This window comes from Cervus canadensis, chromosome 27 (genome assembly GCF_019320065.1).
Source record: "Cervus canadensis isolate Bull #8, Minnesota chromosome 27, ASM1932006v1, whole genome shotgun sequence".
Classification (NCBI taxonomy): Eukaryota; Metazoa; Chordata; class Mammalia; order Artiodactyla; family Cervidae; genus Cervus; species Cervus canadensis.
In genome coordinates, this window is record NC_057412.1 from 41,891,256 (window position 1) to 41,918,238 (window position 26,983).

Here is a 26,983-nt window from a genome sequence, read left to right on the forward strand (position 1 = left end):
GTGTTCAAGTTCTAAAATGTTTTTTCATTGCATTAATGATTTCTTTCTCTCCATGCTATTTAGAATTATTTGGACATTAGAATACAACAAGACCAATCCTCAGGTTCTTTCACTCCCATTCTTACCTTGTGTGATTTAGTCAATTATGTTTCCTAACTTTTCAGAGATTTTTTTTGTATGTTATATATTTTATTCCTAAAAAACTATTGTTTTTTTAAAGTGCCCCTTTAAAAACATAGTACATGATTATTGTTTTACTTACATAATCTTTTCGTTTATCTCTAATATAAATCATACTTGTGGTTTGGGTTTTATGTGCATGGTTGGTTTGTTTGTTTGTTTGTTTTTGAGTTTTCTTCTAACTGCATGTCTTGGATTCCTCAAAGTTGCTTTTTGCTTGAAATATTTCTCATGAGTCTGTATACCTGATGTTTATTCACATTTCAGAATAAGACATTTAAAAACTAATTGGAACTTGTGTGTAAGTCGGGAATTAACTGTCAACCCCTGGCTTTAGTGAGTGGTATCTTTAGGTCTTTTTTTCACTGGGCTTCAGATTTCCCATCTCTAAGAAATCTTTCTATTTTAAGGTTAAGGGTTTGGCTGTTAACATTCCAGGACCTGAGTAGGCAAAGAACACTTTCAATATTCAGTATAGAAGCTTCTACTTTCCCTTGTTGGGTATACCGCACTGATACATTCACCCTCATATCCACAGTGTTCTCTAGGGCAGCTGTGGTTTTATCGTTTTCAGAGAGTAGAAGATGGATCTTTGATTGAAGGCATGGCGGTAGTGATTCACTTGTTTCTTAAAAAGACTCTCTAACCATCAGCCTTACCTCTACTTTCAAGGTCACTAGTACCACTAATTCCTGACCTCCTGGTAGTTCTGCAATACAATTTGGGTTGATTCTTAGCTTTCCATGCTGAAAGCCTGGGAATGAGCCCTTTCAAATCCACTGAATCTAAGACTCCATCTAGGGTCTTCCCTGGCAGTCCAGTGGTTAAGACCCCACACTTCCACTGAAGGGAGCATAGGTCTAATCCCTGGTCGGGGAAGTGGGATTGAGTGCTATGTGGTACAGTCAAAAAAAAAAAAAAAGACTACATTTATGTATCAGAGGCCAGAATTTAGTTGCTATGGCCTCCTGTTCTTTTTGCCTCTCTATGAACGTTCTAAAAAGATCATTTTACTGTCATCTTTCTACAGTAAAGTAGAAAGTACAGTAGAAGCAGAGCTAAGTCACTGAACATTTTTTGGCAAGAACGTGACACATATGAACCAGCAGGTAACTATGACAGCAATATAAGGGAGAAGGAGAATACAGATGGCAGCATAATAACAAAGCAGTAAGCTGGATTCTATTTATAAAGAAGCTAGCGCCGTTTATAATTAGCTTTCCAGACACTTACTGGACACTTGTAATCTCGAGCTCTTTCATGTTTCAGGATGTGCTTTATAAGGGCATATCGTCTCTGAAAAACCATTCCACATTCCCCACATTTATGGGATGCTTCTTCTTCTGTACTCTCTTTAGCATCCCTTTTCGGCTGTTTCATCTTTTTTCCTCTTTGAACTAATTTCTGAGCCACCTGATTAAGGAACAGAAAACGCAATCCAAATTTAACTATCTCAAATTCACATTACCTTATTAGTAACACTGGTATTTAAAACATTAAGTTGCTTTCTTGCACCCACTCCCCTCCCCCTCAAAATATTTTTCACCATAAGTTTATCAACAGAATGCGTTCAACTTAAAGCTAAAACTACCAAGGTGAACTCTTTCTTCATCATACCTGTTGAACTGCTGACTTGGGAATGGCTTTCCGCTTCTGCAGCTTCTTCTCCATTCCTTTGTGTAGTCGGATATATCCCCCTTCGTTAACAGAACGCTGCCGAAGTCTGCTTCTGTAAGTGTCATCATCCGGGCCAGAGTCCATCAGCGCCGTTGGTTCAGCTAGGTTTTCCTCATCTTTTGAGGACTCGTCCAGGTCCTGCCTATGCTCTGAAATGTCGTCAGCACAGACATCCTCGGCTGCAGTATCATTTCCTATATCAGTGCTTCCTGGAGAGCTACCGATTACATTGCCTTGTGAAGGCCTGGGATGAGTACTAGAAACTGTGCTGTCTTCTCTGCTGTTTAAAGTTTCCAGTTCTGTCTGGTTGGTTTTTGTTACTAAATCAACAGACTCCATTTCAGGATGGGAATCAGTTCCGCAGCGCCCAGGTGATGCGGTGGCTCCGGCCTGTGAGGAAACCTGGGGCTCAGGCTGTGCTCCGTTCTGCTCGGGCAGCTCCCCGTTCATCAGCAGCACGATCTCACAATCCCCGAGTTCAGTGGACAGAGCTGCTGGGGCCCCCGTGCTGTTGGCCACGGGAGGTGCTGTCCCTCCGTTTTGTTCTTGTAAGTCCTGTGTGGACGCGACTGTTTGTACTTCACCCTTCTTATACACTGTTAACTGCTTCTCTTCCATTAGTTTATGCACACTTTCACAGATTTCTAAAACTTCTGACATAAAAAGATGGCGAGCCAAGATGGCTACATCAGCCATGCTACAGAAGTCAAAACTTAGCACAGAGGTATAGGCAAATTCCAGTAAGGGAAGGAAACTAGCCTTACAGAAACCTATGCGAAATAAGAAAGATGAAAGACAAAAAGTCAGACCACCACTAAAACACCTTGTCCAAACAACTACTGTATGATTGTGACAATACAAAATACAATATAAAGGCAAATATAACCATTTATTCTGCAATCAAACACTCTGGAATTGTTTTGAGTTCTGGCTGCTTATTAAGCCTTGACTAACTCACTTCCATGAGTCGTGTCTCTCAATACCTAAAATAGAAAATAATATCACACTTACTACCTCAAAGAGTTGTTGTAAGGCAGTCATTTTCAAACTGTACTCCTTAGAACCCCGGGGGTTCCTCAAATTCCCCTCAAGAAACAGCTGCTGGAGAATGGAGGGTACAAAAAGAGAGGGAGGCAGGTGAGTAGGCAGGGTTCAACCAACCTGTCCCCTAACCTCACTGCAGTAAACATAGCTGTATATTTTAAAACAGAAGTTCATATAAAAATTTGATTGTGAACAAAGTGTTCTATTACTAAAAATTTTAAAACAAGGTCTATAGCAAGGGGTCGGCAAAATTTTTCTGTAAAGAATCAGATAATAAATACTGCAGGCAACAAGGCATCTGTTTCAACTACTGAATTCTGCCACTGTAGCTGGAAAGAGAAACCAGGTATTGTAACATATATATAAAGGAGTATGGCTATGTTGCAATATAACTTTATGGAGGAAAAGGAGGGAAGACTGCCTTCCAGCTATAGTTCGCTTATCTTTGGTCTAAGGAATAAGACAAATTACTACACACCAGGCATTAGGTTCCCATTTTATGTGAGAAAATAAGGTCAGTTCCATTCTAAGTTCTCAGTACTTCACATTCAAAAACCATTGTTAATATTCCCATGATTCAGAAATTAGAAGATTACATAGTTGTAAGTCCAATTCCATCTCCATAATCAGAACAAATTAACATTTGTACAGCTTTTTAAGAGTCTCTTTATACAGCCCAATAAATACTCTTCTGTCTCCTTCTTACAACAGGTATTGTATTACACACACTTCACTGTGCCTTGCTTTTCTCATGTATAATAATTTATCTTAAGAGATCTTTTATTAAAAATGACAGAGGGCCAAAGCAACCTTTTAAAAACTCATGTTTGCTGTATTTTTCAGTTTTGACTGAAGATACATAAAATGTGGTCCTTTTACATGGGCAAAGAAGGGATACACAAGTAACAGGCATACAAGGAAGCCTTAACCTGTGAGATGTACTAGCAGTCAGGTGGGGAGCTGGGGAGACTACACATCAACACGACTAACATGGCTAATTCAGTCATTCCCAGGAAAGCTGGTAATTAAGCTGGCTGAAGCCATATTAACACTGCTGCAAATTATGAAGGTAAGTTAATAAGCTTGAGGTAAGAAAGTATTTCTTAAAAAAAAAAATGCATTTTGGTCTTTTACCTAGTACCTTTTTAATTTCTAAGTTGAAGTCAATCCAGAAGCATGGAAGAATTAATACTGTTGAAATTATCACACTACCAAAAGAAATCTACAGATTAAATGCTATCCCTATTAAATTACTCATGACATTTTTCACAGTACTAGAACAAATAAACCTACAATTTACACGGAACCATGAAAGATCCAGAATTGCCACAGCAATCCTGAGTAAGAAGAACAAAGCAGGAGGGAGGCTTCAGACAATAAATACAATGCTACAGTAATTAAAATAGTTTGGTACTGGCATAAAAACAAACATATGGATCAATGGAACAGAACAGAGAGCCCAAAATAAACCCACACACGTAGAGTCGATTAATCTTCAACAAAGGAGCCAAGAATATGCAATAGGAAGAAGTCTCTTCAAGAAAGGGTGTTGGGCATGTTGGAAAGCTACATGTAAATCAATGAACTCTGAATGCTCCTTCACATGATACACAGAAATAACCTCAAAATAGCTCAAAGACTTAAATATAAAACATGACACCATAAAAATCCTAAAAGAGACCATAGGCAAAACATTTCTTGACATAAATCATACCAATGTTTTCTTAGGTCAATATCTCCAGGCAATAGACATAAAAGCCAAACTAAACAAATGGGACCTAAGCAAACTTACAAACTTTTGCACAGCAAAGGAAACCACAAACAGAAAGGAAAGGTAATCCATGGAATGGGAGAAATTAGCAAATGATGTGACCAACAACGGTTTAATCTTCAAAACACACACAGCTCATATAACTTACCACCACCAACAAAACAAACAACCCAATCAAAATAATGGACAGAAGAACTAAATAAGACATTTCTCCAATGTCTTATAGATGGCCAATAGGCACATGAAAAGACATTCAACACTGCCACTGTGGAAAAGAGTATGGAGGGCCCCCCCAAAATTAATAACAGTTGCCATATGCTCCAGCAATCTCACTCCTGGGCATATCTCCAGACAAAATCAAAAAGATACATGCACCTCTATATTCACAGCAGCTAAGACATGGAAACAATCTAACTGTCCACTGACAGATTAATGGATAAAGAAGATGTGGTACATATGTACAATAAAATATTGCTCAGCGATAAAAAAAAAGAATGAAATAATGCCATTTGCAGCAATATGGATGGACCTAGCAATTATCGTCCTAAGTGAAGTCAGAGAGATAAAGACAAATACTATATGGTGTCACTTATATCTGGAATCTAAAACAGGACACAAATGAACTTACCTACAAAACAGAAACAGACACACAGACAGAGAGAACAGACTTGCTGCCATGGTAAAGAGGAGTGGAGCAGGACTAGGGTGGGAGTTTGGGGTTAGCATATGAAAATTATTACACAATAGGATGGATAACAGCAAGGTCCTACTGTATAACACAAGAAACTCACCATGCAGTGATAAACCATAAAGGAAAAGAATATTTAAAAAGAATATTTATATAAAACAGAATCACTTCGCTGTAAAGCAAAAATTAACACAACATTGTAAATCAACTATACTTCAATTTTAAAAATTTGGTTAATAGGTAAAAAGGGTTATTGGGCTTTTGTTTACCAAAGTACAGCAGACGTACAATATTATATGTTTCAGGGGTACAACAGTGTTCCACAATTTTTAAAGGTTATACTCCCACTTGTAGTTATCCCCTGTACTGTATAATATATCTTTGGAGTCAAGTATTCTTTAAGAGCAGTGCTGAGCAAACACCATTGATTGCTATTAACTAGACTATTTTACAACTGTGTAAAAACTAACTTACAGAAAATAGCAAGCACAAATGAATTGTAAAAGAATAAGAAGTTATTTCTGTCAGGGTTGGAAAGGTAACTCCAAAACTTTATTGGTTTATTTCTCTATAGGGTATTAACCAATTTTTCATCGATCAGCAAATTCATTTTCAGAAAATTCATTTCTCTGGTTGAAAGACAATATACACAATTCTTGGAAATTCTATAAGAAGCACTTTTAACATTGTTCTGGTTTCCACAATTAATTATATAAGATCTTGGACTATAGTATTTGCATAAAAGTTAGGTTGTTAACATTTAAAAATTATGTTTTGGCCAAAGGGTAAAGAAAGTTTTCCTGTAAACAGCCAGATAAGCAAACCAGATATTTTAGGTTTTGTGGACCACTGGTTTTTGTAGCAACTATTCAATTCCACCCTTGTAAGTTCAAAAGCAGCCACAGACAATATGCAAATGAATGGGTGTGGTTGTCTCAATAAAACTTTATTTACAAAAGCGGTCAGTGGGCCAAGATTTGGCATGCAAGTTGTAGTTTACCAGCTTCCTTTTTTTTTTTTTTTGTAAAGCCAGTAAAACTTTAGTAAAAAAAATTTTTGAGATGAGAGAAAATGCACAAGGAATGAAAGAGATATCTACAGTCATCATAAGCATTTATAAAAGGATATAAAAACTTCTGTGCTGGGGCAGAGCTTCCTTGCCTGATAGCTGGCATCTCTTACAAACATCCTACACTAATAAATCTATTTCTTGCCTATCACTTTGCCTCTTGCTGAATTTCTTCTGCACTAAAAATTTTTTTTTGTGCTAGAATTCCTTGGCAGTCCAGTGGCTGGGACTCTGAGCTTTCACTGTGGAGGGCCTGGGTTTCATCCGTGGTCCCAGAACTAAGATCCTGCAGGCTGCACAGGACGGCCAAAAAAAAAAAAATTGTGCCAATAAATTTGAAAATTTAGATCAAAGAGACATATTATGGCAAATATACAACCTTCTATAAATTACTCAAGATGAAATAAAAAATCTATAGAATAATTTCCTAACTATTAAATGGGTCAAATTAGTAGCTAGAAATCTTGCCCCAAAGTCTCAATACAGGCCCAGTCAATTTTAGCCATCATTCTACCAAATATTCAAAAAATAAATCTAATTTCATAGTAACTACCTCAGTGAATGTGAAAAGTTGGCAGGAACACAGAATTTATGAGATTAAGCTGACACGACAAACTGTGAGAAAGAAAAATTACCCCTAAGTGCAAACAGTCTAATGTTAGTACTCTGAACCAGTTTGTACTAACCATTCCAAGCGGCTTGTACAAAATCTGATGTTATGACTAAAGTGGATTTATTTCAGGAATTAAAAATTGGGTTAACATTAGTAAACCGATATAAAACTTCCCACACTAACAAAATGAAAAAATAAAGATGATCTCAACAGACACAGAAAAAGTAAAGTGGTAAGTCCACATTCATTTCAGAGGGAATTTCCTTAATGTTAAAGGGGGAAAAGGATTATCTATTTAAAACATTTACCAAACAATATATTTCACAGTTAAAAAAAAAACAAAAAACACCTGTTCTTTAGAAGGGGAATAAGTGAAGTCTTTTTTATCACTACCTCTGTTCAACTGCTATTTTTTTTGAGGTTCTAAATGGCACTGTAAAGTAACGGGAAAAAGTTAAAAAATATAAGAACTGGAAAAACAGAAACAAAAGCATTACTATTAGCACATAATATATTTGTTTTATACGAAAAATCTCAAAGAATCTATAGGTAGATGTCTGAATGACTAAGGTAATTAAGCAACACTACTATATTTAGTAATCAACAATTACTAAAAATAAATCAGAGATTATATAATTTAAAAAAATTGTAATAATATCAAAAAGTATAAACTACCTTAACAATAATCCAACAAAAGATGTGCAAGGAAGTTCTCTGGCGGTCCAGTGGCTGAGACTCCGTGCCCTCAATGCAGGGGGCGCGGGTTCGATACCTGGCCAGGAAACTAGACCCCACGTGTTCCAACTAAGTGCTCACGTGACACAACGGATGGTCCCACGCGCCACAACTAAGACCCAGAGCAGCCAAATAAATAAGTGAATTGTTTTTAATGTGCAAGACTTTTATGGAAAAATATAAAGCTTTATTAATTCAACGTAATCCCTATCTGTGGAAGGAGATAAGCTGCTTTAAGTTTATGTGACAGAGCAAAGGGTTCTGAATAACTAAGACTCACCGGAGCAACACAGGTGTAGACTTTCACTGTTATTATAAAGGTAAGGTAATTAAGACCACGCAATAATAGGGGGGAAGAGACAACCAAAAGACCACAAAAAAATGCAGAATCGGTACCAAACGTGAACATTTGTTCTTTAAGAAAATTTGCAAGGTGGATGCGTAGGAAGAGGAAGTTTTCACTAAATTCTGAGACAAGTGATCAAAATAGGAAAAAATGAAATCAAATTATTTATCTCACACCATTAAAAACATTCCAAACAGATTAAAAGTTAAATATGAATGAGAAACTATAAGACCATACACGAAAATACCTTTATGACTGAGTAGGGAAGAAATTTTTGAAAGCATAAACAACACTGAATTCAACAATATTAACATATGTAACAGGAAAACAGATGTACATTTTATCATTTATTAATATCTACATGTATCTTACAATTAGTCTGTTTAAAAATCAAAGATTTTAATACTATCTACTTCACTTGCTATTAGCTTACATCATTATTTGCTGAACAAAATGTAAAAATAAGCATATGGAATGAAGAATAACCGAGGTATTTTGCTGAAATAACAATAGGATGCTGTGCTGCAGTTATCTGGGAAGTAGAGATTTCACTCGCTATAAGCTGCTGAGAAACGAGAAGAGAGGCGCACTCTTCTTTCTGCTTCAGATGCAAGGAAGATAAGGAAAACATTTCAAAGCTAACGTATCAAGACTGTACTTATGGTAAGTTTTATTATTCAGATGGCCCAGAATAAGATGTATTTTCTCCTCTGAATCACCAAAGGAAATATCACAAATTTAGAACATAATCCTCTTCTATGCTTCATAAAAGCTTCTGTTCATCACTGTATCCCTAGAGTCCGGCCAGTTCCCTGCACAAAGTGGATACCTGAGACATCTTTTTTAGTAACTGAACACACAGCACTTTTAAGAAAAAATATATGAATTTACCTTCCCAGAGATAGATAAAAAAGGATAAGTGGCTAACTAGGTGAGTATTATATACCTAAATAAAGTCACTTTTTTGTTTCAGAAACGGGAAATGACAGTTCACACAGTGGTGTCACTTACTTAAGAGTTACAGCAAAGTAACTGTATAAGAAAATGTATAAATAAGGTTACCTATTTTACTGCTTCCTAAATTTCACTTGTTGACTCCTAAGCCAATATATAAATTCTCGTGAGGCCGAAAGAAAGTCAAATTACTCATATACAATAATAATGATAATTTTGAAAAAAAGACACCTGGAATTCTGATTATTCTATATTGACAATGTGATTATCAAATCTACATGAACGATGATTATTAATCTTAAAAAATGAAAAACAATAGACACATAGAAGTGCTTTATAATTAACATGTCCCACACGTAAGATTCAATCAGTCAATTTAAAAATAATATATGTACTTAGTGTAATAACTCTGGTGTAGTTAACGGATTTCTCTCAAACTGTTTTAACAATGTAAACCCAGAAATCCTACTAGTGCTACCACTGTCTCGCCTAACAGGCAGTGATAGGAAGTGACAGGCTTTTCATATATCTACCTTGGAAACCTTTCTAAAAGGAAGGAGCTTACAGTTCAGCTTAGTCTGGTGCTATAAATGGGCTTTTTCCACTTGAGCATAGATCCTAAGTTTATAAGATACACACACCCCTCTTCCAGTATGTACTTCAACAAAGAGTATCAGAAAATTCTTACCAGAAAGATCCACCACTGCCTCGTGACTGGAAACAGCTCCTTTCTCAATAAAAAGATCTCGAAAATATTCACTATTAGCTGACAGAACAGATTTATGAGCTTTGTACTCTTCTCCTTCAATTAACAAAGTAACGTCACAGAACTGGTTAGAGAGCCTCTGTTCATTCAGCTGTTTTAAGACAGCCTGACAATGTTTTGGAGAAGAACGTTTCACCACTCCTCTGGTATCAACCTATGAAAATAAGTTGGAGACCAAGAGTTGCATTATATATCATTTGTATTCTTACCCTTAACAAAACTTAAAACAAGACATATTACTCACTTGTAAAAATTCCACTAATACGGATAGCCCAATATTCTTTATTACCTATGTATTTAAATAAAAAGACATGCTGTTCTCACCATCTTCTGCTATGTTCGCTTTACTTGACCCAATGAAAACCTACATCTCATTTCCTACTGCTTCCTTTTATTAGTCAGAAATTTATCTGATAATGTAAGACATTAATGCAGGCAAAAAACAAAGACCTAGCCAGTTTGATTTTACCTTGCTGCATGACCCACAGACTGCTTCCAGAAATATATTCCATCTACCCGTACCAATATACCAATTAAAAAGAGGAGGGGAGGAATAATTAACAGCAAATCAACAAGTTACATTCTGAGGAGAAGAAACAACATGAATGTTTATGATTAAGGAAGAGGCAGTATTAGCAAACATTTAGCACATGTACCTGGTGGCTCAGATAGTAAAAGAATCTGCCTGCAAGGCAGGAGACTGGCGTTCGAGTCTGGAAGATCCTTTGGAGAGGAAATGGCAACCCATTCCAGTACTCTTGCCTGGAGAATTCCATGGACAGAGGAGTCTGGCAGGCTACAGCCCATGGCATGGCAAAGAGTCTGACTGAAGTGAGGACTAACACTTTAGCACATGTAACAATGTAACAGTCACAGAGCCCACAGGGAAGCAGTTTAAGAAAAAATACTATAAATACTAACACACTAGTCACAAATGTAAAATCTGAATGGAAAGCCCCACTTACAAACACAAGTTCATGTTTGGATACTGGCTTCTTTTTCGCAGGCTTGGAAGCTGTAGTTGGAGGCGAAGTAAAGTTGCTCAGGTCATCCTCTGATTCATTACTTTCTTCCCCAGATTCAAGATCTAGTCCCAATTCTTCCAGCATTTCTGAAGCATCCGATATAGGACGTGAGCGATCTAGTTTCTCCTGGCATTTGCTACATTGTTTAATGTAATCTTTGACTTGCTTTAATATACCTACAATGAAATAAAAATTAACTGGTCAGACTAAATTTGATACTGCTCTCATTTGAAAACTAAAGATTACACCGATTATTTCATCTTTTTACACTAAATGCATATTCAAGTGCATGTGTACACACACACACATGCCCACAATGTAGAGTGAACTCTTTAAGATACATTTTTTCTTCAAAGATGTTACAAATGACAATCTGTTTCCATGCTGATAGACTGCTTTGTTTACTTACTATGCATTTACTCACCATAAAAGGATTATGCAGCACCACCCGTTTCCACTTGAGATTCAACTCACTTATGCAATAGTAACTATATGAAATTGTCAATGTTCAACCGCTTTGACCTTTATAAACAGTAATACTGTGGTTCATGCTAATAACGCCCCCCTCTACGAACATGAGGCCTGACCATGCTTTGGTCAATGGAATATGAATGGATATGATGGATGTCATGTGTTATCAGAAGCTTTAACTCCTTGTCCCCTCAAAGGACATTCAAGTGCATGTGTACTTGAATGTGTACTGGAACATGCCATGTTCCAGGGGATAATGTCCTGTAGCCTGAACTGCAGATGAAAAAAAACAGGTGGAGCAAATCTGCAACCTGTGCAGGATCACAACCAAAACTTGTAATGGGTGTAAAATCTCATCTTTGAAAACAGAGATTTTAGGGTTTTATTAAACAGTATACACAATCTTTGAACTGTGGTGTTGGAGAAGACTCTTGAGAGTTCTTCGGGCTGCAAGGAGATCAAACCAGTCAATCCTAAAGGAAATCAACCCTGAATATTCATTGGAAGGACTGATGCTGAAGCTTCAATACGTTGGCCACCTGATGCAAAGAGCCGACTCATAGGAAAAGACCCTGATGCTGGGAAAGATTGAAGGCAGGAGGAGAAAGGGATGACAGAGGATGAGATGGTTGGATGGCATCACTGACTCGATGGACATGAGTTTGAGCAAGCTCCAGGAGATTGTGAAGGACAGGGAAGCCTGGCGTGCTGCAGTCCATGGGGTTGCAAAGAAAGAGACGTGACTGAGCTACTGAACAACAATACACAATCTAACAAAAGTTGATTATACACAAACCATTCACAAAACCCTATTTTAAATTTCAATTTCCAACTCAGCATGCTGGGGGGCTGCGGGGAGGAGGTAGGAAGTAGGGAGGAATACTTTACATACACACATACCCTCTCCATCATACTTGTAAGGGAAGACCACCAATTACCTGTCATTCTACAGACATGGAAAATGAAGCCCTAAAAGTTAAGTCACATCTAGGAAACTACATAAGTCTGCCACAAGAAGCCATGTGGTTTTCAGGATATGCTATTTACCCTGAAACATTTAACCAGGATGCTATTTATCCATCCCTATGGCAGAAACTTCTCCCACAATCCCCAAGTAAAATGCAAATGAAAAGACTTGTTACCTAAAATGATACAGAAAGTGAAAAGTGGAAGTCACTCAGTTGTGTCCAACTCTTTATGACCCCATGGACTATGCAGTCCATGGAATTCTCCAGGCCAGAATACTGGAGTGGGTAGCCCTTCCCTTCTCCAGGGGATCTTCCTAACCCAGGGATCAAACCCAGGTCTCCCACATTGCACACAGATTCTTTACCAGCTGAGCCACCAGGGAAGCCTTATATTGTAAATTCCTGAAAAGTTTCAAAATGACAAATTATACTAAGTTCCTTGCATTTCAACTTTCAGACAGTATTTGAGTAAATTTCTCAAACTGTATTTGAGATATTTAGTAAATATGTTTCCCATACTTACTAAAAAAAAAAAGTATACACTGGATGAAGAAATTCAGAAAGTTATACTGATTTTATAGCCATACAAATGAATTTCATCATATTAGAAGCTGAGTTCTACAGTAACCTGTTAACATAGAAATCTGCCCAATTTATTTGTTCACCATCCCCCACCCAGAATATAACAAGAAATATTAGAGTTAAATACAACTTTTATAAGTATTTATGTGTGCACAGATAAGAGAGGAACAGAGGTTATAGTCTAGTTTCTGAAAATATTAATTAAAGTCAATAATAAGTCTACACCTGTATTAGATATAGCAAGCAAGTTTTAACAGGTTGATAATAAAGGGGTTAAAATGAAACATTTCTGAAGGTTGAGTGGCTACGATGGCTGCACGACAATGTGAACGGTGTGCATTTAATGTCACTGAACTGTACACTTACAAAAGCTTAAAGTGGTAAAAGGACCCACGGGTATGTGAGTGGGAGAAGAGATAGATGAGAATATATATATGGAAATTTCCAAGTCCAAAATAAAGATGACAAGAAGAAACGGCTTTTTCTAATTAACTTTGGTTGTATTTCCAAAAAATTTTACAATGCTACACAGTTCAGCATATTCTGCATACAGCGGACATTTTATTAATATTAATCAAACTAAAACCAATTGAGTTCAAACCACTGGAGAAATTACAGAGAAAGCATATGAACCAAATAAAAACTACTGGGACTTCCCTGGTGGTCCAGTGGTTGAGAATCTATCTTCCAATGAAGGGGAATCCGGTTAGATCCCTGGCTGTGGAACAGATATTCTACAAGCTGCCAGGGAACTAAGGTTGCACTCCCCAACTAGAGAGCCCACACACCGCAAGGAAGACCCTGGGCAGTCAAAATAAAAATTAAAGAAGAATGAAAAACACAAGGAGACGTTGCACACACAAAAAAAGATTAATTACTGTATGAGAGTGGGTCAATTGTCCAAAGAAATCAACCTGTTTCACAGGTCCTTTAACTCAAGTGTTGGTGCTCCGATGGGATCATTTTAAATCCAGCTTTACAGATTCAGGGACCTGATTTCCTGAGCTTGCCTAGAGCTGAATCTGACTCAAATTAATCACTGAAAAAACATCAACATATTTGAGTGAGTATTTTCATTTTGAGACTGGGTAATTACCACAAGGGGTAGAGAACTACTTTATGCAGGAAAATTAGAATCCACTGACCAGCTTTGTGACCATGTTCCAAGTTACTAACCTCTCTGGGCCTGTGTTATCATCATCTGTAAAATGGGGTAAGAGCACTTACCTCACAGAGTGTTACAGTGATAAAATATTAATAGTTCTAAGTCACTTTGAACAGTGTCTGATATGAGGTAACTACTACTACGACGTAAGTGTTAGACATTTGGGGCCAGATGCTTCTTGCTGGGGGGCAGGGAGAGGTGAGTAGGCTGTCCTGTCCCGCATACTGTGAGCTGTTTAGGAGCATCCCTGCCTCTACCCAACCAGACGTCAGTCAACAGCCACCCCACAGCCACCACCACCAGTTACACAACCGAAAGTCTCTGGACACAGATGTTCTTTGGGAGACGAAACTGGGCAGGGTTGAGGACCACTGCTCATTCTGGTTGATGTACCAGAATGGACAATTTGCTCCTGTCAACTGTTCAAGAACCTCTCCCTTCCCCATCAGTGGTGAGACCTAGAGTACTGGCTCCTATTTCTAGCTCCTTCCTGTATTAGTCATTCAGGTTTGTTTGTTTTTTCCTTCCAAGTTACAAAATAGTTACAGCTGTATTTACACAGACCCAGTTCTTGATGGGTTTTCAAGGATTATACCCTCTTTTTCTAGATTAGATAATGGCAGCATTGATTTATCCCCATAGAACAAGTCAGTTCCTTGGGTACAAAGCTCTGTATATAGCTAATTTAATCTATTACATGATTTTGCTAGCTTAATCTTTTTTTCTACTAATTCAATTTTTTCTTCAAATTCTGCATTCACTGTAGATCCCCATGAGTCAGCATTTGACTGAGGCAGGGGAGTCATTTATTTTGAAACTCCAGCATATGATTACAATATAGAATAAAATAAGGGGTTGAGAAGGTGATTATATCTATTAATATCTTACATTCGTAAATAAATTTGCTGTATGTATGTCAACATTAGACATTGAGTCATCGTTTTTCACTGTGCTCAAACAGGTGAAGTTGCTACAAACTGGCCCAAGTACCAGGATATAATGGCAGTGTTTATGAGGGCAGCATTCTAGGAAAAGCAGCATAATTAAAGAATTCCAGTAAACTATCCTTGACTCTGAAATGGTTTTTTTCTTGGTATCTACATTGATCAAGTCTTGTTTGCTCCCAGACAGTCTAGAGAACTTTGAATATAAATCTGAGAGTCCATTTGCAGTGTATGACACATTAAAAACTAATAATTAAAAATGTTTGTTTTATCAATATCAGTTCCAGGTCAAAGGACGTTTATTTTTCTCTATATATAGTTTTGCTAATTTCTTTTTTCTTTTTAGCTGCCCTGAGGGGCATGCTGGATCTTAGTTCCCTGAGCAGGGAACCACTAGACTATCATGGAAGTCCCTACTGTTGTCAATTTTAATAGACTTAGTAACAAATAAACAAGCAATGTGTTCATGTAATAAACATGAAAATGAATAGCTAATAATCGAGAGCAAACTCTTCTTATACTTATTGACTATGAATTGTCATCCTAAATTAAGAAAAAAACCAATGAGAGAAAATAGTATGATAAACTCATTACATGTTAACAAAAATAGCATTTATATGAAAAATACTATTTACCAAAACATAAAAAAAATAAGTGAGAAAAGCGGTGCTACTTTACAGTTTTGCCTATCTTTTTAATGTGTCGTTTAACAAAAGACACGATCATACATGCATTCAATATAATGCCATATAGCACACGTGATATAGTCTCTGGAGAACTCCACTGAATACTCCTGAGACAATGGGTGAAAAGGAAAATAGTGCCTTCGTATTACTACGAATATAATTTTGACTTTGGGGATTCTCTTAAAGGATCTCAGAGCCTCTGAGTTCTGCGGTTTAGTACAAAACTTAAGAGAACAGCTGTCTGGACATTTAAGGACTACAAAATTCTACACAACCATCAATGTATTTCTTATTTTAAAAAAACGAACATAAACAGAGTCTCGGGGGGTTTTGTCTTTTAAGACACTGCATACTAAAAAAACCAAAATACTAGATTAGCTGTCACTCACAGATAATCAATTTAGGGAAGGAAAATTCTGAACACTAAACTCTGTTTAGCACCATATAATAGTAAAGAAAAGTCTAAAATCCCAAAGATCAGCTCCTGGCGCTTTTAATTTTCCCATCTGCAATATAGAGACATTAATGTTTCCAATTTACATGGTTTGATGAAGCTTAAATAGGTGATAGGCTTCCCAGGTGGTGCAAAAGTAAAAAATCCGCCTGCCAATGCAGGAGAGGCAAGAGACACCGGCTGGATCTCTGGGGTGGGAGGATCCCCTGAAAAAGGGAATGGCAACCCACTCCAGAAATCTTGCCTGAAAAATTGCACTGACAGAGCAGCCCAGCGGGCTACAGTCCATGGGGTCATAGAGAGTCAGACACGACTGAACACATATACACGAATATTCGTGTTCATCATATGTACACGTGTATATGTATACGAAATTAGTGCTCAGCAAAATTACAGTGCAAAAACTTGACCTGTATTATCTTCAGCTATAATTATATTAACATGCCATAAAATATTAAACCTGAGACGTTGTTCTCTCTCTAAACAAATCAATCTTAACAAACTGCAGCATTTACTTAGTATTATTCCTTCACAGTTGTCGCTTTACAGGAACTTAATTTAGATGTTGGTTTAAAATGCAATATAAATTAAGGGTTAGAATACAAAGCTGGGCTGTTTTTGAAAACACCAAAGCAGCAAAACGAAATATTCAACAAATTTCATAAACTGAAAAGAACTTTGAGAAACTATTCAGTCGTCGAACTTCCTAACTCACAGGTAAGTTACCGTAAGTTAATTTCTGTAGAGCCATACGGAATCCTTCCTAACAAAACCTCTTCTATAGGCCTGCAAACTTTTATTAATTATAACCGAACAGTCTGAATACTCATCAACTTTTTGGAGAGGGCGGTAAAAACCAACCAACCAACCAAGGGTCCGTTCTCTCCTTCCCTAACCTGGCTCCCAAGGAATCAAACTCTATAGAGTCACACTCCCCCGGACCACAACAATCACAGAAACCGCATCTTTTCTGGGTTGACGTAGTGCCTGTTTCCAAAGCACTCTTCACAATATCAAAGAGAAGAATATTAAAATATTCAGAATTGAGAGCATCTATTACATTCCTATCCTAAAAACTAGGCTCAAATGATTGGTCCCACAGTCGAATCACTGCTGCACAAAACTGCATGATTCCTTATTCACGGTATACGCGGTATGTGCTATATGCGGTATAGTACAATCATGAACCCTGGTAAGTAGGTCCGCAAAACCTCAAGTTCACCGGCCGACACGCTTAGGGGAAGGCTTCGCAGAAAGCGGCTGGGGCTGGGGGCGGACCATGCTACCCCCAAACCATCAGCGTAAACAGGCGTTTAAAGCGCACCAACCGCAACGGCCGCCCAGAAGCTTCCGCGAAGGGAAGGAGCCGCCTCACCCCGCGCGGCCGAAGGAGGCGGGCCCAAGGCAGCCCGCGCGTCGCGGCCCCTCCCCGCGGCTGGTCCGGCCCCCGGGGAAGCCCCCTTCGCCCCACCCCAGGCCAGGGCCCGCCCCCAGCTTCCCCGGCCTCCTTCCTGTGGGAAGTGCGGCTCCTTTCGCGTCCCCCACCCTCTGGGCTCTGCCTGGCAGGCGCTCCGCCGCCGGGCACAGGTTAGGCTAGGTCGGTGAGCGGAGTCCGGGGGGAGGCTGCGGGGAACCTCACACTCGCGGATGCACAGACGGGCCTGCCTCCGCCTGCGGGCCTTGCCTGGGACCGAGCCGCCAGCCCGCCCGCCCTCTCGCCGCGGGCGAGTTCGTACCTCGCCACCAATACGTCTTGGACAAGTCGTGCCAGGTCTGATGCTGGGTGTGGTGAGTGCCGCCCGGGCCCAGGTGCGCAGCCTCGATGAGCCCGCGGCGCCGCTCGGGCTGCAGCACCACCTCCAGCTCGGCGAACGTCTTGCGATGCCGTTGCCGCCGCTGGTAGTACAGGGTCCCGTCCCGCACCACGTAGCACGCGGCCGCCTTGCGGATTTTACGCTTGACATTGCCCTCGGTGCCTGGCGCGTACGGCTCGCACTCGTTCGTCAGGTAGCGCAGGATGGCCTGGTAGCTTTCTTCGCTTGACATCGCTGACGGCGGCTCCCTGAGGGTGCCTGTCAGTGGCAGGGAAGGAAGACAGCGCACTAGCTCCGGGCGGATGCAACAGCAGCGGCGGTACTATGGGGAGGACCCGTTGTGTCTACAGTGAGTGCTCTTCGACGGCACCCGCAGCGCAGAGGGAGAACGGACGAGTCGGTAACCAGGAGGAACTGCACTTCTCCAGCGCGCGGGATCCGCTGGCGACTGACAAAATGGCTGCTGCACCACCGGAAGTGACGCAAATCAAGGGCAGTGGGTGAGGGAGCTGAGCCCTGATTGGAGCGCAATGGCTTTCTGGCTTGATCTAGCCGACTGAGTGACGTCAGGACTGCGGGCGGACATTTTGGAAGCGGGTAGGCCCTTCCTGGGAGAGCCAAGTGATTTTGAGCAGACATATTAAGTCCTGGCAGTTTCCCTTTTTTTATTTTCCCCTTCTTTCCCTTGCTCTGAGCACGTGTAGGAGCCGCTGGGCAGTTGTTAACCCCGGTTGATACCCCAAGGTGCAAAGGAGTCTTCTCCGTCTGCGTTTTGAGACAACCGAAAACATACAATATATTGAGGTCTATAATAGCCACTGAATTTAAGACCAAATAAGTCCTTTCACATGGAAATGTAGTTTCCTGTCAAGTGTTAACAAAATTTAAATTCATCCGTGGTAGGAGTTACTGTAGTTTCTAAGCTATTGCTGGTTCCAAACTACCCGTTGGATAGTCGATATTTTTCTGCAGTGATCAGCTTATGTAGTGACGATTTTATACCTATTAAGTCAATCATGTTGGCAAGGAGCGGTGAAGAGGAGCTAGCACTTGTTTTTTTTTACAGCTTGGGGGAGAAAAACACTCCGTTTTACACCCAACATATACTGAATGCACCAAAGGCCACGGCGATTCGAACTGCACTTTCCAAGGTGAGGTGTAGGTCCTATGTCAGATTTTTCACTGGTAGACGGGAGCGGTCGCCCTGGTCACCTCTCCGTGGGTTGTCTGCCTCGCAGTTAGGAGACTCAGGCCTACGACATTCCAAACCATCCGGGGTCTGGCACTTAGGTGCTTTACTGGAGCCTGAAAACTCCGAGCCAACCCTCTCCTGACCCTGCCTAGATCTGCAGTCGCCGAGTGAGGCGCTGAGCCCTGCGGAGACAGGTGAGGGCCGACTGCAGGTGAAAGCAGTGGGCTCAGAAAGGGGGGTACACTCGGTCTCCAAGGCACTTGCCAGTGGGGACTACAGCAATTAACAAATGGCATACTTAAGGCACTTGAATATTCTGGCTGTAGCTACCTGAGCTCCGAGTCCCTGAGGCAAAATACAACTAACAGGCCTGGGGTTTACTTGAAAAGTGAAGTCGCTCAGTCGTGTCTGACTTTTTGTGACCCCATGGATTGTCACCTACCAGGCCTCTCCGTCCATGGGATCTTCCAGGCAAGAATACTGGAGTGGGTTGCCATTTCCTTCTCCATGGGATCTTCTTGACCCAGGCATCGAACCCAGGCCTCCCGCATTGTAGGGAGACGCTTTACCCTCTGAGCCACCAGGGAAGCCCCAAGCTAGTGTTTGAACTAGGGATTCCGAAGTTCATGCAGATGACATGAGCCACACTACCAAACACAGGGTTTACTTTGGGCCACTCATTTCAGACCACAGTTAGGGGAGGGAGGCATGTCCAAACCCACTCTCCATGGGATGTGTCTGTTTCAGTTTCACTGTGAAATAGACGTCTTTTAAAACTGATGTAAATAGATTAAAATGTTAAGTAAACAATTTCTGGACGACCAAGAGAAGCTAAGTTAGAAATAACCTCTCATGCCAAACACAACCAGAGATTCTCCTGTGCCTTCGAGCCAATAGAGAAGCATTTTAATAACATGTTATACAAGTGGTCCAGTGGTCTTACTGAGAAAAGCTAAACTTGCTGTCCCATGAGAATAGGTGTTTTGGGTTTCCCTGGTGGCTCAGATGGTAGAGAACTTGCCTGCAATACAGGAGAGACCCATGTTGGATCTCGGGGTCGGGAAGATCCTCTGGAGAAGGAAATGGTAACCCACTCCAGAATTCTTGCCTGGAGAATTCCATAGACAGAGGAGCCTGGCAAGCCATAGTCGATGGGGTTCCCATGACTGAGTGACTAACAGTTTCAGTTAGTGTTTATATCCTCCTAAACTTTAAGCTATTCATGACTGAAAGATAATCAGAATAGGGCAGTTCCATTTTCAGATATTTAAGACCAGAAAAGCAGTACTTTAAGGGGACATTTTATTGTGTTCAAAAGTAAGAACATGTAGCTCTGTATTCATGTTGAGTATTTTGATTGACCTTTTTTCTTAAAATTTCATTTTAAAAAATTACAATAGGGACTTTTTCAGGAGTCAAGTGGTTAAGACTCAGCCTTCCAGTGCTGGGAGTGTGGGTTCCACTCCTGGTCAGGAAGCTAAGATCCCACATGCCACAGGGTGCAGGGGAAAAATAAATAAATTTAACTCTTCCTATACAGAAAATCATGTTTCTCATGAGGATGTTGTTTATTTCTTGTTGTATCCTTGCGACTTAAAAGTGATGGTACATTGGATGATCTAATTTTCATACATGTGCAAGCCTCTTAACACCAATTATGATTACTATTTTTCATATAACAATTACATAATATAGTAACTTGTAACTTGATCATCAGCAGGCTACTCAAGACATTTTTGCAATTTTAAGGACAGCTCTGCCAGACTCCCAACTCAAGAACTATTTTTTCTAAGAATACTCAAGATCCTTGAGTATTGCATCCTTGGGGAATTCCATGGCAGTCCAGCAGCGAATTCACTTCTATGGGCCTGGGATTTCAATCCCTGGTTGGGAACTAAGATGCCACGAGCATCACACCACAGACTCTTCCTCCCTACAAAAGTGTAGTCTTCATTTAAGCTTATTTTCTGGAAGTGAGAGCAGATAATAAAGGTGAGTTTTAAGTAGCTTTAGCTCAGCTATAAGAAAATGGTTAAAAGTTGAGATACTAGAGAACCAAAGGCATCCCCAGTAATGAAATGTGTCTATCATGGAAAAGGGTAGTTTAACAAGAAAACAACCCATTAAAATGCTTACTTTTTGCTAACAGAAGTGACAGGAAAAGAAAAAAACAAAAACGCAATCTTTTAGCAATTAACCTGGACTACAATCTATACAACAAAATGCAGTCTAAAATCTACATAATGCAACATAATGTGTAATGTGTCCTTACAGCCTCAGGTGAGTAAGGACTGCATTTAACCATACAGATCTTATTTAGAGATAAATATTTAACATCTCTCCATCTAAGAAACTTATATTAGGAGTAGTAGAAGGCATTATTCCTGAGAAATGAACTCTTTAAAGAATACTTAGCTCTTAAATTCTTAACTGCTATTACAGTGTAGGCCAAACATGCCTGCTTTAAGAGTAAAAATTCCACCACAATCTATATTATAATCAGATCTTTATTTAAATATCCAATCTGCCAACTTAGCGTTTTCCACCAACTCGAGGAGCAGAAACCTTCACAGGCTTCACAATCTTTTGCTTAGGTGCTGCCTTTGTGGGAGCCTGTAAAAAGAGAACATGTTATGTGGCATTATTCCATCTGAGTTTGTTTTTTGTTTCAATCACTGCTCTTATGCCCATGTTGTTTGTAACCTAGATTACTTTCCTACCTAATTATTTGTGTTCCTAATATAAAGAACTCCCCTCAAAAGTTAAAATTCTACTTTTATATGAAATATAAATGAAAGCCAAAGAGGTAAGATTGAAGTAACTGAGATGTGATGCAGTGTGGGATCCTCAATTATATCCTAAGAACAGAAAAAGGTCCAATGGTAATTTTCTGGTTTTGAAATTTTTATTATGGTATCTAAATGGTTTAACACTGATAAAAACTGAGTAAATTCTATACAATTACAGAAAATTTTTACTGAAAAGTCTAGAATTATTTCAAAATAAACATTATTTGCCTTTCTCTCGTTTCTATGTAGCACTTACAGACTCATTTAAGGCTCTAACAAAGGACCTCTTTGGAGTCCTGAATCACTCACCCAAAAACCAATCATGGACATCACTTTCATTAAAGCCTTACACTTCATTTACCACAATTTGGGTTAAAAATAAATTCTCCTGTTGCTCTAAATGAGAAATCTTAAGACAATCCGATAATTACCTTTGCAGCAGCCATTGCTGTCTTTTTAGATGCTTGCTTAGCCTTTTTTGCTTCCTTGGCAGCCCTGTGGAGTTAAAAAGAACAAGCAAAAAACACTTTACTCCTTAAGGGTACAGCTTATTAACAAAAGGCTAATGTTTGGGAAAAGTGGAAATAACATATTCCTTCACCATCTGCAGTTATTTGTATGATAAAGCCAAAGGATTTATTAACAAATGTGATTAACCACATCAACTTAACATTAGAAACTGTATAGTACCTTTATAATTGCATTCAGAATTTCAACAAATCATTTAGACTTACAGTATAAACTTCTGTATTATTAAACACGAACATGTACAACGGACAATCTCTATAAAGATTCAAGTATCACAACACAAAATAACATCAGATTAAGATTCTATTCTGTAAACCCATACATAATCTAAATTCCATGTCAGTGACTGAAACTCATAGTGAGATTTCTCACCTGATAGCTTGTTCTCGTTGAGCCTTCCTAACTTCAGGTTTCTGATTCCTCTTGGCCATTATATCAGCAAGAGAGGCACCAGTTATGGCCCTCTGGAATTTGACTGCACGGCGAGTTCTTTTCTTTTGAATTTCTTCCTACAGAACAGAAAGATGGTGAGCATGCTGAGAAACCTTGCCTCAGGAATGTGGGGGAGACATGAAATGTCAGGAGACGGCAAAGGAGCTCTCCCTTGGACCTTCTGCACCAATCCCATTCATGGGGGCTCCGCCCTCATGACTGTTTCATCTCTCAAAGGTCCCACCTCCTAACCATCACCTCGGAGGTCAAGTTTTCAACATGTGAATTTTGGGGAGAACACAATTCAGACCACACCAGGGAGTTCCCTGGTGGCCGAGTGGTTAGGACTTTGAGCTTTCACTGCCAGTGGCTCAGGTTTAATTCCTGGTTGGGAAACTGACATTCCACAGCACCACCCAGAAGAAAAAAAAAAACTCCCGAAACAATTCATGCAATTACTTGAAATGAGATATACAAATAAATTTTTAAAGCATCTATATATAAAATACTGCAATATGCAGGTAAGTTTTCCAATTATAAATTGGTTAAGCCATCTGTTACAAATGCTGACCATTATTTCCTACTTTATTTAAAAAGACAAAGTTAAACTCTAAGAAAATTAACTGAATGGTACTTTAAAAGCAATTTTAGTATGATTGTTCATGATAAAGAATGTGCTTCTGGAAAAAAAATTAACCTCAAACTGATTTGTTTTTACTCAAAGTACTGACACTGGGAGAAATAGTCAAGTTATAAAACTGATGAAGACAGGAAAGCCACCAAATGTTAAGGAATGTTTGAGTATCAATATAATTCAAACATTTGCTGCAGATTCTGTATTAGAAATCTATAATACAGTGCTTATAAGAAAGATCTTGGCTTTAAGTCCAAGGAAAAATAAAATGAACTGTTTATTAAGGCAGGGATATGCAAAATATCTTAAAATTTTTAATGGGACATATGGAGAAAAGAGGACACATTTGTGGTTAGCCAAATGCTCATTTTAAAATTTTTATCAAGATGAAATCTTACTGGATAAAATGCTAGTATTTACCTATTTATAATTTCTCAAATCCACTTAAAAACATTTTTTCTTATTGTGGTAAAATATATACAACATTAAATTAATCATTCTAAAGTATTTTTAAGGGTATAATTCAGTGGCATTAGGTACCTTTGCAGTGTTGTGCAAACACCATTTCTGTCTCCAGTACTTTTTCACAATACAAAACAAACTGCACCCGTTAAATAAGGGCTTCCCAGGTGGCTAGTGGAAAAGAACCCGCCTGCTAATGCAGGAAACAAGAGACACACAGGTTCGATCCCTGGGTGACCAAGTCCCCTGGAGCGGGGATCACGGAAACCCATTCCAGTATTCATGCCTGGAGAATCCCATGGACAGAGGAGCCTGGCGGGCTACTGTCCACAGAGTTGCAAAGAGTCAAACATGACTGAAGCAACAGTCACAAATGAAGTGACTTAGTACGCACACATCACATTTTATTATCCATTCATCCACTGATGGGACATTTGATTGTTTCCATTGTAAAAGAGCTACAAACATCAGCATACACGTTTATCTATTCAAATCCCTGCCTATAATCCTCTCGAATATATACAGCCCTAGAACTGGAACTGCTGGATCATATGATGGTAATTCTCTAACTTTTTGAGAAACTGCCAAACCACTTTCCACAGTGCCTACACCATCTTCATTCAGCAATGCACAGGGTTCCAATATCTCAACACCACCAAATCTGTAATTCCTCCCACCAACCCTCCCCGTTTGGCTAAGGGCCATCCTAATCCTAATGTCACATTCACGGGTTTTTTAAACACATTGTGTTAGACTTTGTTGTTGTTGACTGTCTGTGTCTGCCTCTGCGACCCCATGGACTGTAACCCGCCATGCTCCTCTATGAAATTTCCCAGCCTTTCTTCCTTCTCCACACTTTTTTCCCCACATTCACTTTTAATTTAGAATTCTCCTTTCCTCTGAATTCCCATAATAATTTTCTTGCCATGACACTCAAACTTTTTCTCAAAAATCTCTTTCATCAACCTAAAAGACCACTCCAAAAAACTCATCCAGAACTTCCCTGGTGGTAAAGTGGTTCAGAATCCACTGCCAATGCAGGGGACACAGGTTCCATTCTCGGCCCAGGAAGATTCCACCTGCCTGGAGCAACTAAGTCGCTGAGACACCACTATTGAGCCCATAGGACTAGAGCCTGCGTTCCCCAAGGAGAAGCCACCCCACCCCGCACCCCACACGGCAACTAGAGAAAGTCACAGAGCAGCAACAAAGAGGCAGAGTGGCTATAAATTAAAAACACATCCAATCTTAAGAACTAACTAATATGCTGGAAGACTTCACAATATGATACCTACATTAGGAATAATTCTGTAAGCATTATAACCAATAACAAGTTTCCATAAGAACTATTTAGCTTCCACTCAAACATCTTAAACACTTCCACAGTGCCCTATAACTCACCTGAGCTTTATGGTAATTGACTAACTCTGGAAAGGGGATGCTGTCAAATTTCAACTCAATTTTTACTGTGAGCTGAAGATACAAGGAGGCAATCCTTACAATCATTCTCACTTCACTGTTTGATGCTCAACAGTTTTAGAGTATTTTCACATACCGTCTCATTTAATTAGTTTTGTAAAGCAGCAGCTGACGCTCAAGAGTTTTAACAACTTTAGAACAACATTAACAAAGTGCGTTTCACTTACCGACTGTCCCTTTTTGTGTTTTCTTCTGTAGAGGACAGTCCAGTTGATCTGACGAGGATTCCTCTTGGAAAGGAATGCCGACTCACATTTTGCATTAAGAAACTGGAAAACCTGTCATGACAAGTTCAAAGTAGAGGCCTGAGCTTGAAATTATTAGTAAATATTCTAGTGACATCCTCTCATTTTACAAAATTGAGACCCATGCAGACCAAAAGGCTTGTGTCACAGAACTGGCAAGAAACCGTCTCTGCGTTTGGCCCTGTCTTTTCCCGAGAGGAGACAAACCTACGTTCATACTGAGGGGTAGGGTGTCAAATTCCGGGAGGGATCGTGCCCCTCCTGAGATGGACCTGATATCCATAAAAATAGCCAGGTTCTCGCTGGCCCACTGCTGTTACACCAGAACATTGAAATTATACAAACTCCTAACTTCCGACCATCTACATTTGATCAAGCTCAAGACTGACTGACTTAGAGGCTTCTGACAAACACCGCACACAGGGTCCCGGTTCAAGCTTTTCAGGCACCAACAGTGACGTGCTAAAGGACCCGGCTTAGACCGAATGAGACCGGTCTTTCTTTAAAAGTACACGGTACGTTTAGCCCACGCGGCCGTTCACCTTCCCGTCGGTTCGGGCGTAGCGCCTGCCGTGTCCTGGGTAGATCTTGTACCCGCTGAAACTGCACAGCTCGACCCTGTAACGAAAAGAGAAAGCCCCTTAGCTGGGATAGCGGGTATCTTTGGCAAGGACAGGCCATGCCTGGGATGCTGGACAGGCGCTCAGAGCGAAGATGGAAGAGGATTGGGATGGAGGGTTCCTTCTTACTTCATGGTTGCTAGCGCTGGGGAAAAGGAAAGATGGCGAAGAGAAGGAAAGGATTATGGGAAGAGGCCTTATAAGGTCGTGGAAGGCACTCTCCTCCCACAATTCTTTTCCCTGACCCCGGCCCTCTGTGATGACGTCACGTCGCCGGGGCCACAAATCTAGACTTCCCCAGCTGCTGTCCGCTTCGCCTGGAATAATTGCGCTAGAGGCTATCGAGCCTCTGCAGGCAAAGTGGGAAGGACAGTCAAGCAGATAGGCAGGCAGGCAATTGGTTTGAGTAATTCTAAGAGCCACGTCCTACTGCAGGAAATGTGAACTGCAGAGACGGGGGTCCTTTCTCCTCTACTTCTCATAATTTAATGATGCCCAGATGAATACCCTGCAGGTAAAATCTAAAATCTCATTTTGCCAGCACTCGTGCTAAAGCATTTGCATACATCGACTTCTTCAGTTTACTAAATCTCTATTAAGTGAGCGCCAAAGTATTGCGAGCTGGTGACTGCTAGGAGTGGAGGAGTTCG

General features: G+C 39.9%; 2 protein-coding genes across 2 annotated transcripts in view; both read right to left on the reverse strand.

Moving 5' to 3' along the window:
* Window positions 1-18,781, reverse strand: part of ZBTB11 (zinc finger and BTB domain containing 11) — a 29,161-nt gene extending 10,380 nt beyond the window's left edge. Inside the window, exons 1-5 of the mRNA XM_043448690.1 lie at window positions 17,875-18,781; window positions 10,809-11,044; window positions 9,766-9,997; window positions 1,798-2,627; window positions 1,414-1,593 (exon numbers count right to left, since the gene is read on the reverse strand). Coding sequence (XP_043304625.1) covers window positions 1,414-1,593; window positions 1,798-2,627; window positions 9,766-9,997; window positions 10,809-11,044; window positions 17,875-18,184 — 1,788 coding nt within the window. The 5' untranslated portion in view covers window positions 18,185-18,781. The remainder of the gene's footprint in view (window positions 1-1,413; window positions 1,594-1,797; window positions 2,628-9,765; window positions 9,998-10,808; window positions 11,045-17,874) is intronic.
* A 2,852-nt stretch (window positions 18,782-21,633) lies between these two features.
* RPL24 (ribosomal protein L24) lies at window positions 21,634-26,590 on the reverse strand. Its single transcript, XM_043448691.1, has 6 exons — window positions 26,463-26,590; window positions 26,256-26,331; window positions 25,636-25,746; window positions 22,834-22,970; window positions 22,365-22,428; window positions 21,634-21,757 (listed from the first exon to the last, which is right to left on the reverse strand). The coding sequence occupies exons 1-6, from the start codon at window positions 26,465-26,467 to the stop codon at window positions 21,677-21,679; spliced, it is 474 nt and encodes a 157-aa protein (XP_043304626.1). The 5' UTR covers window positions 26,468-26,590; the 3' UTR covers window positions 21,634-21,676.
* Window positions 26,591-26,983: the final 393 nt, after the last annotated feature.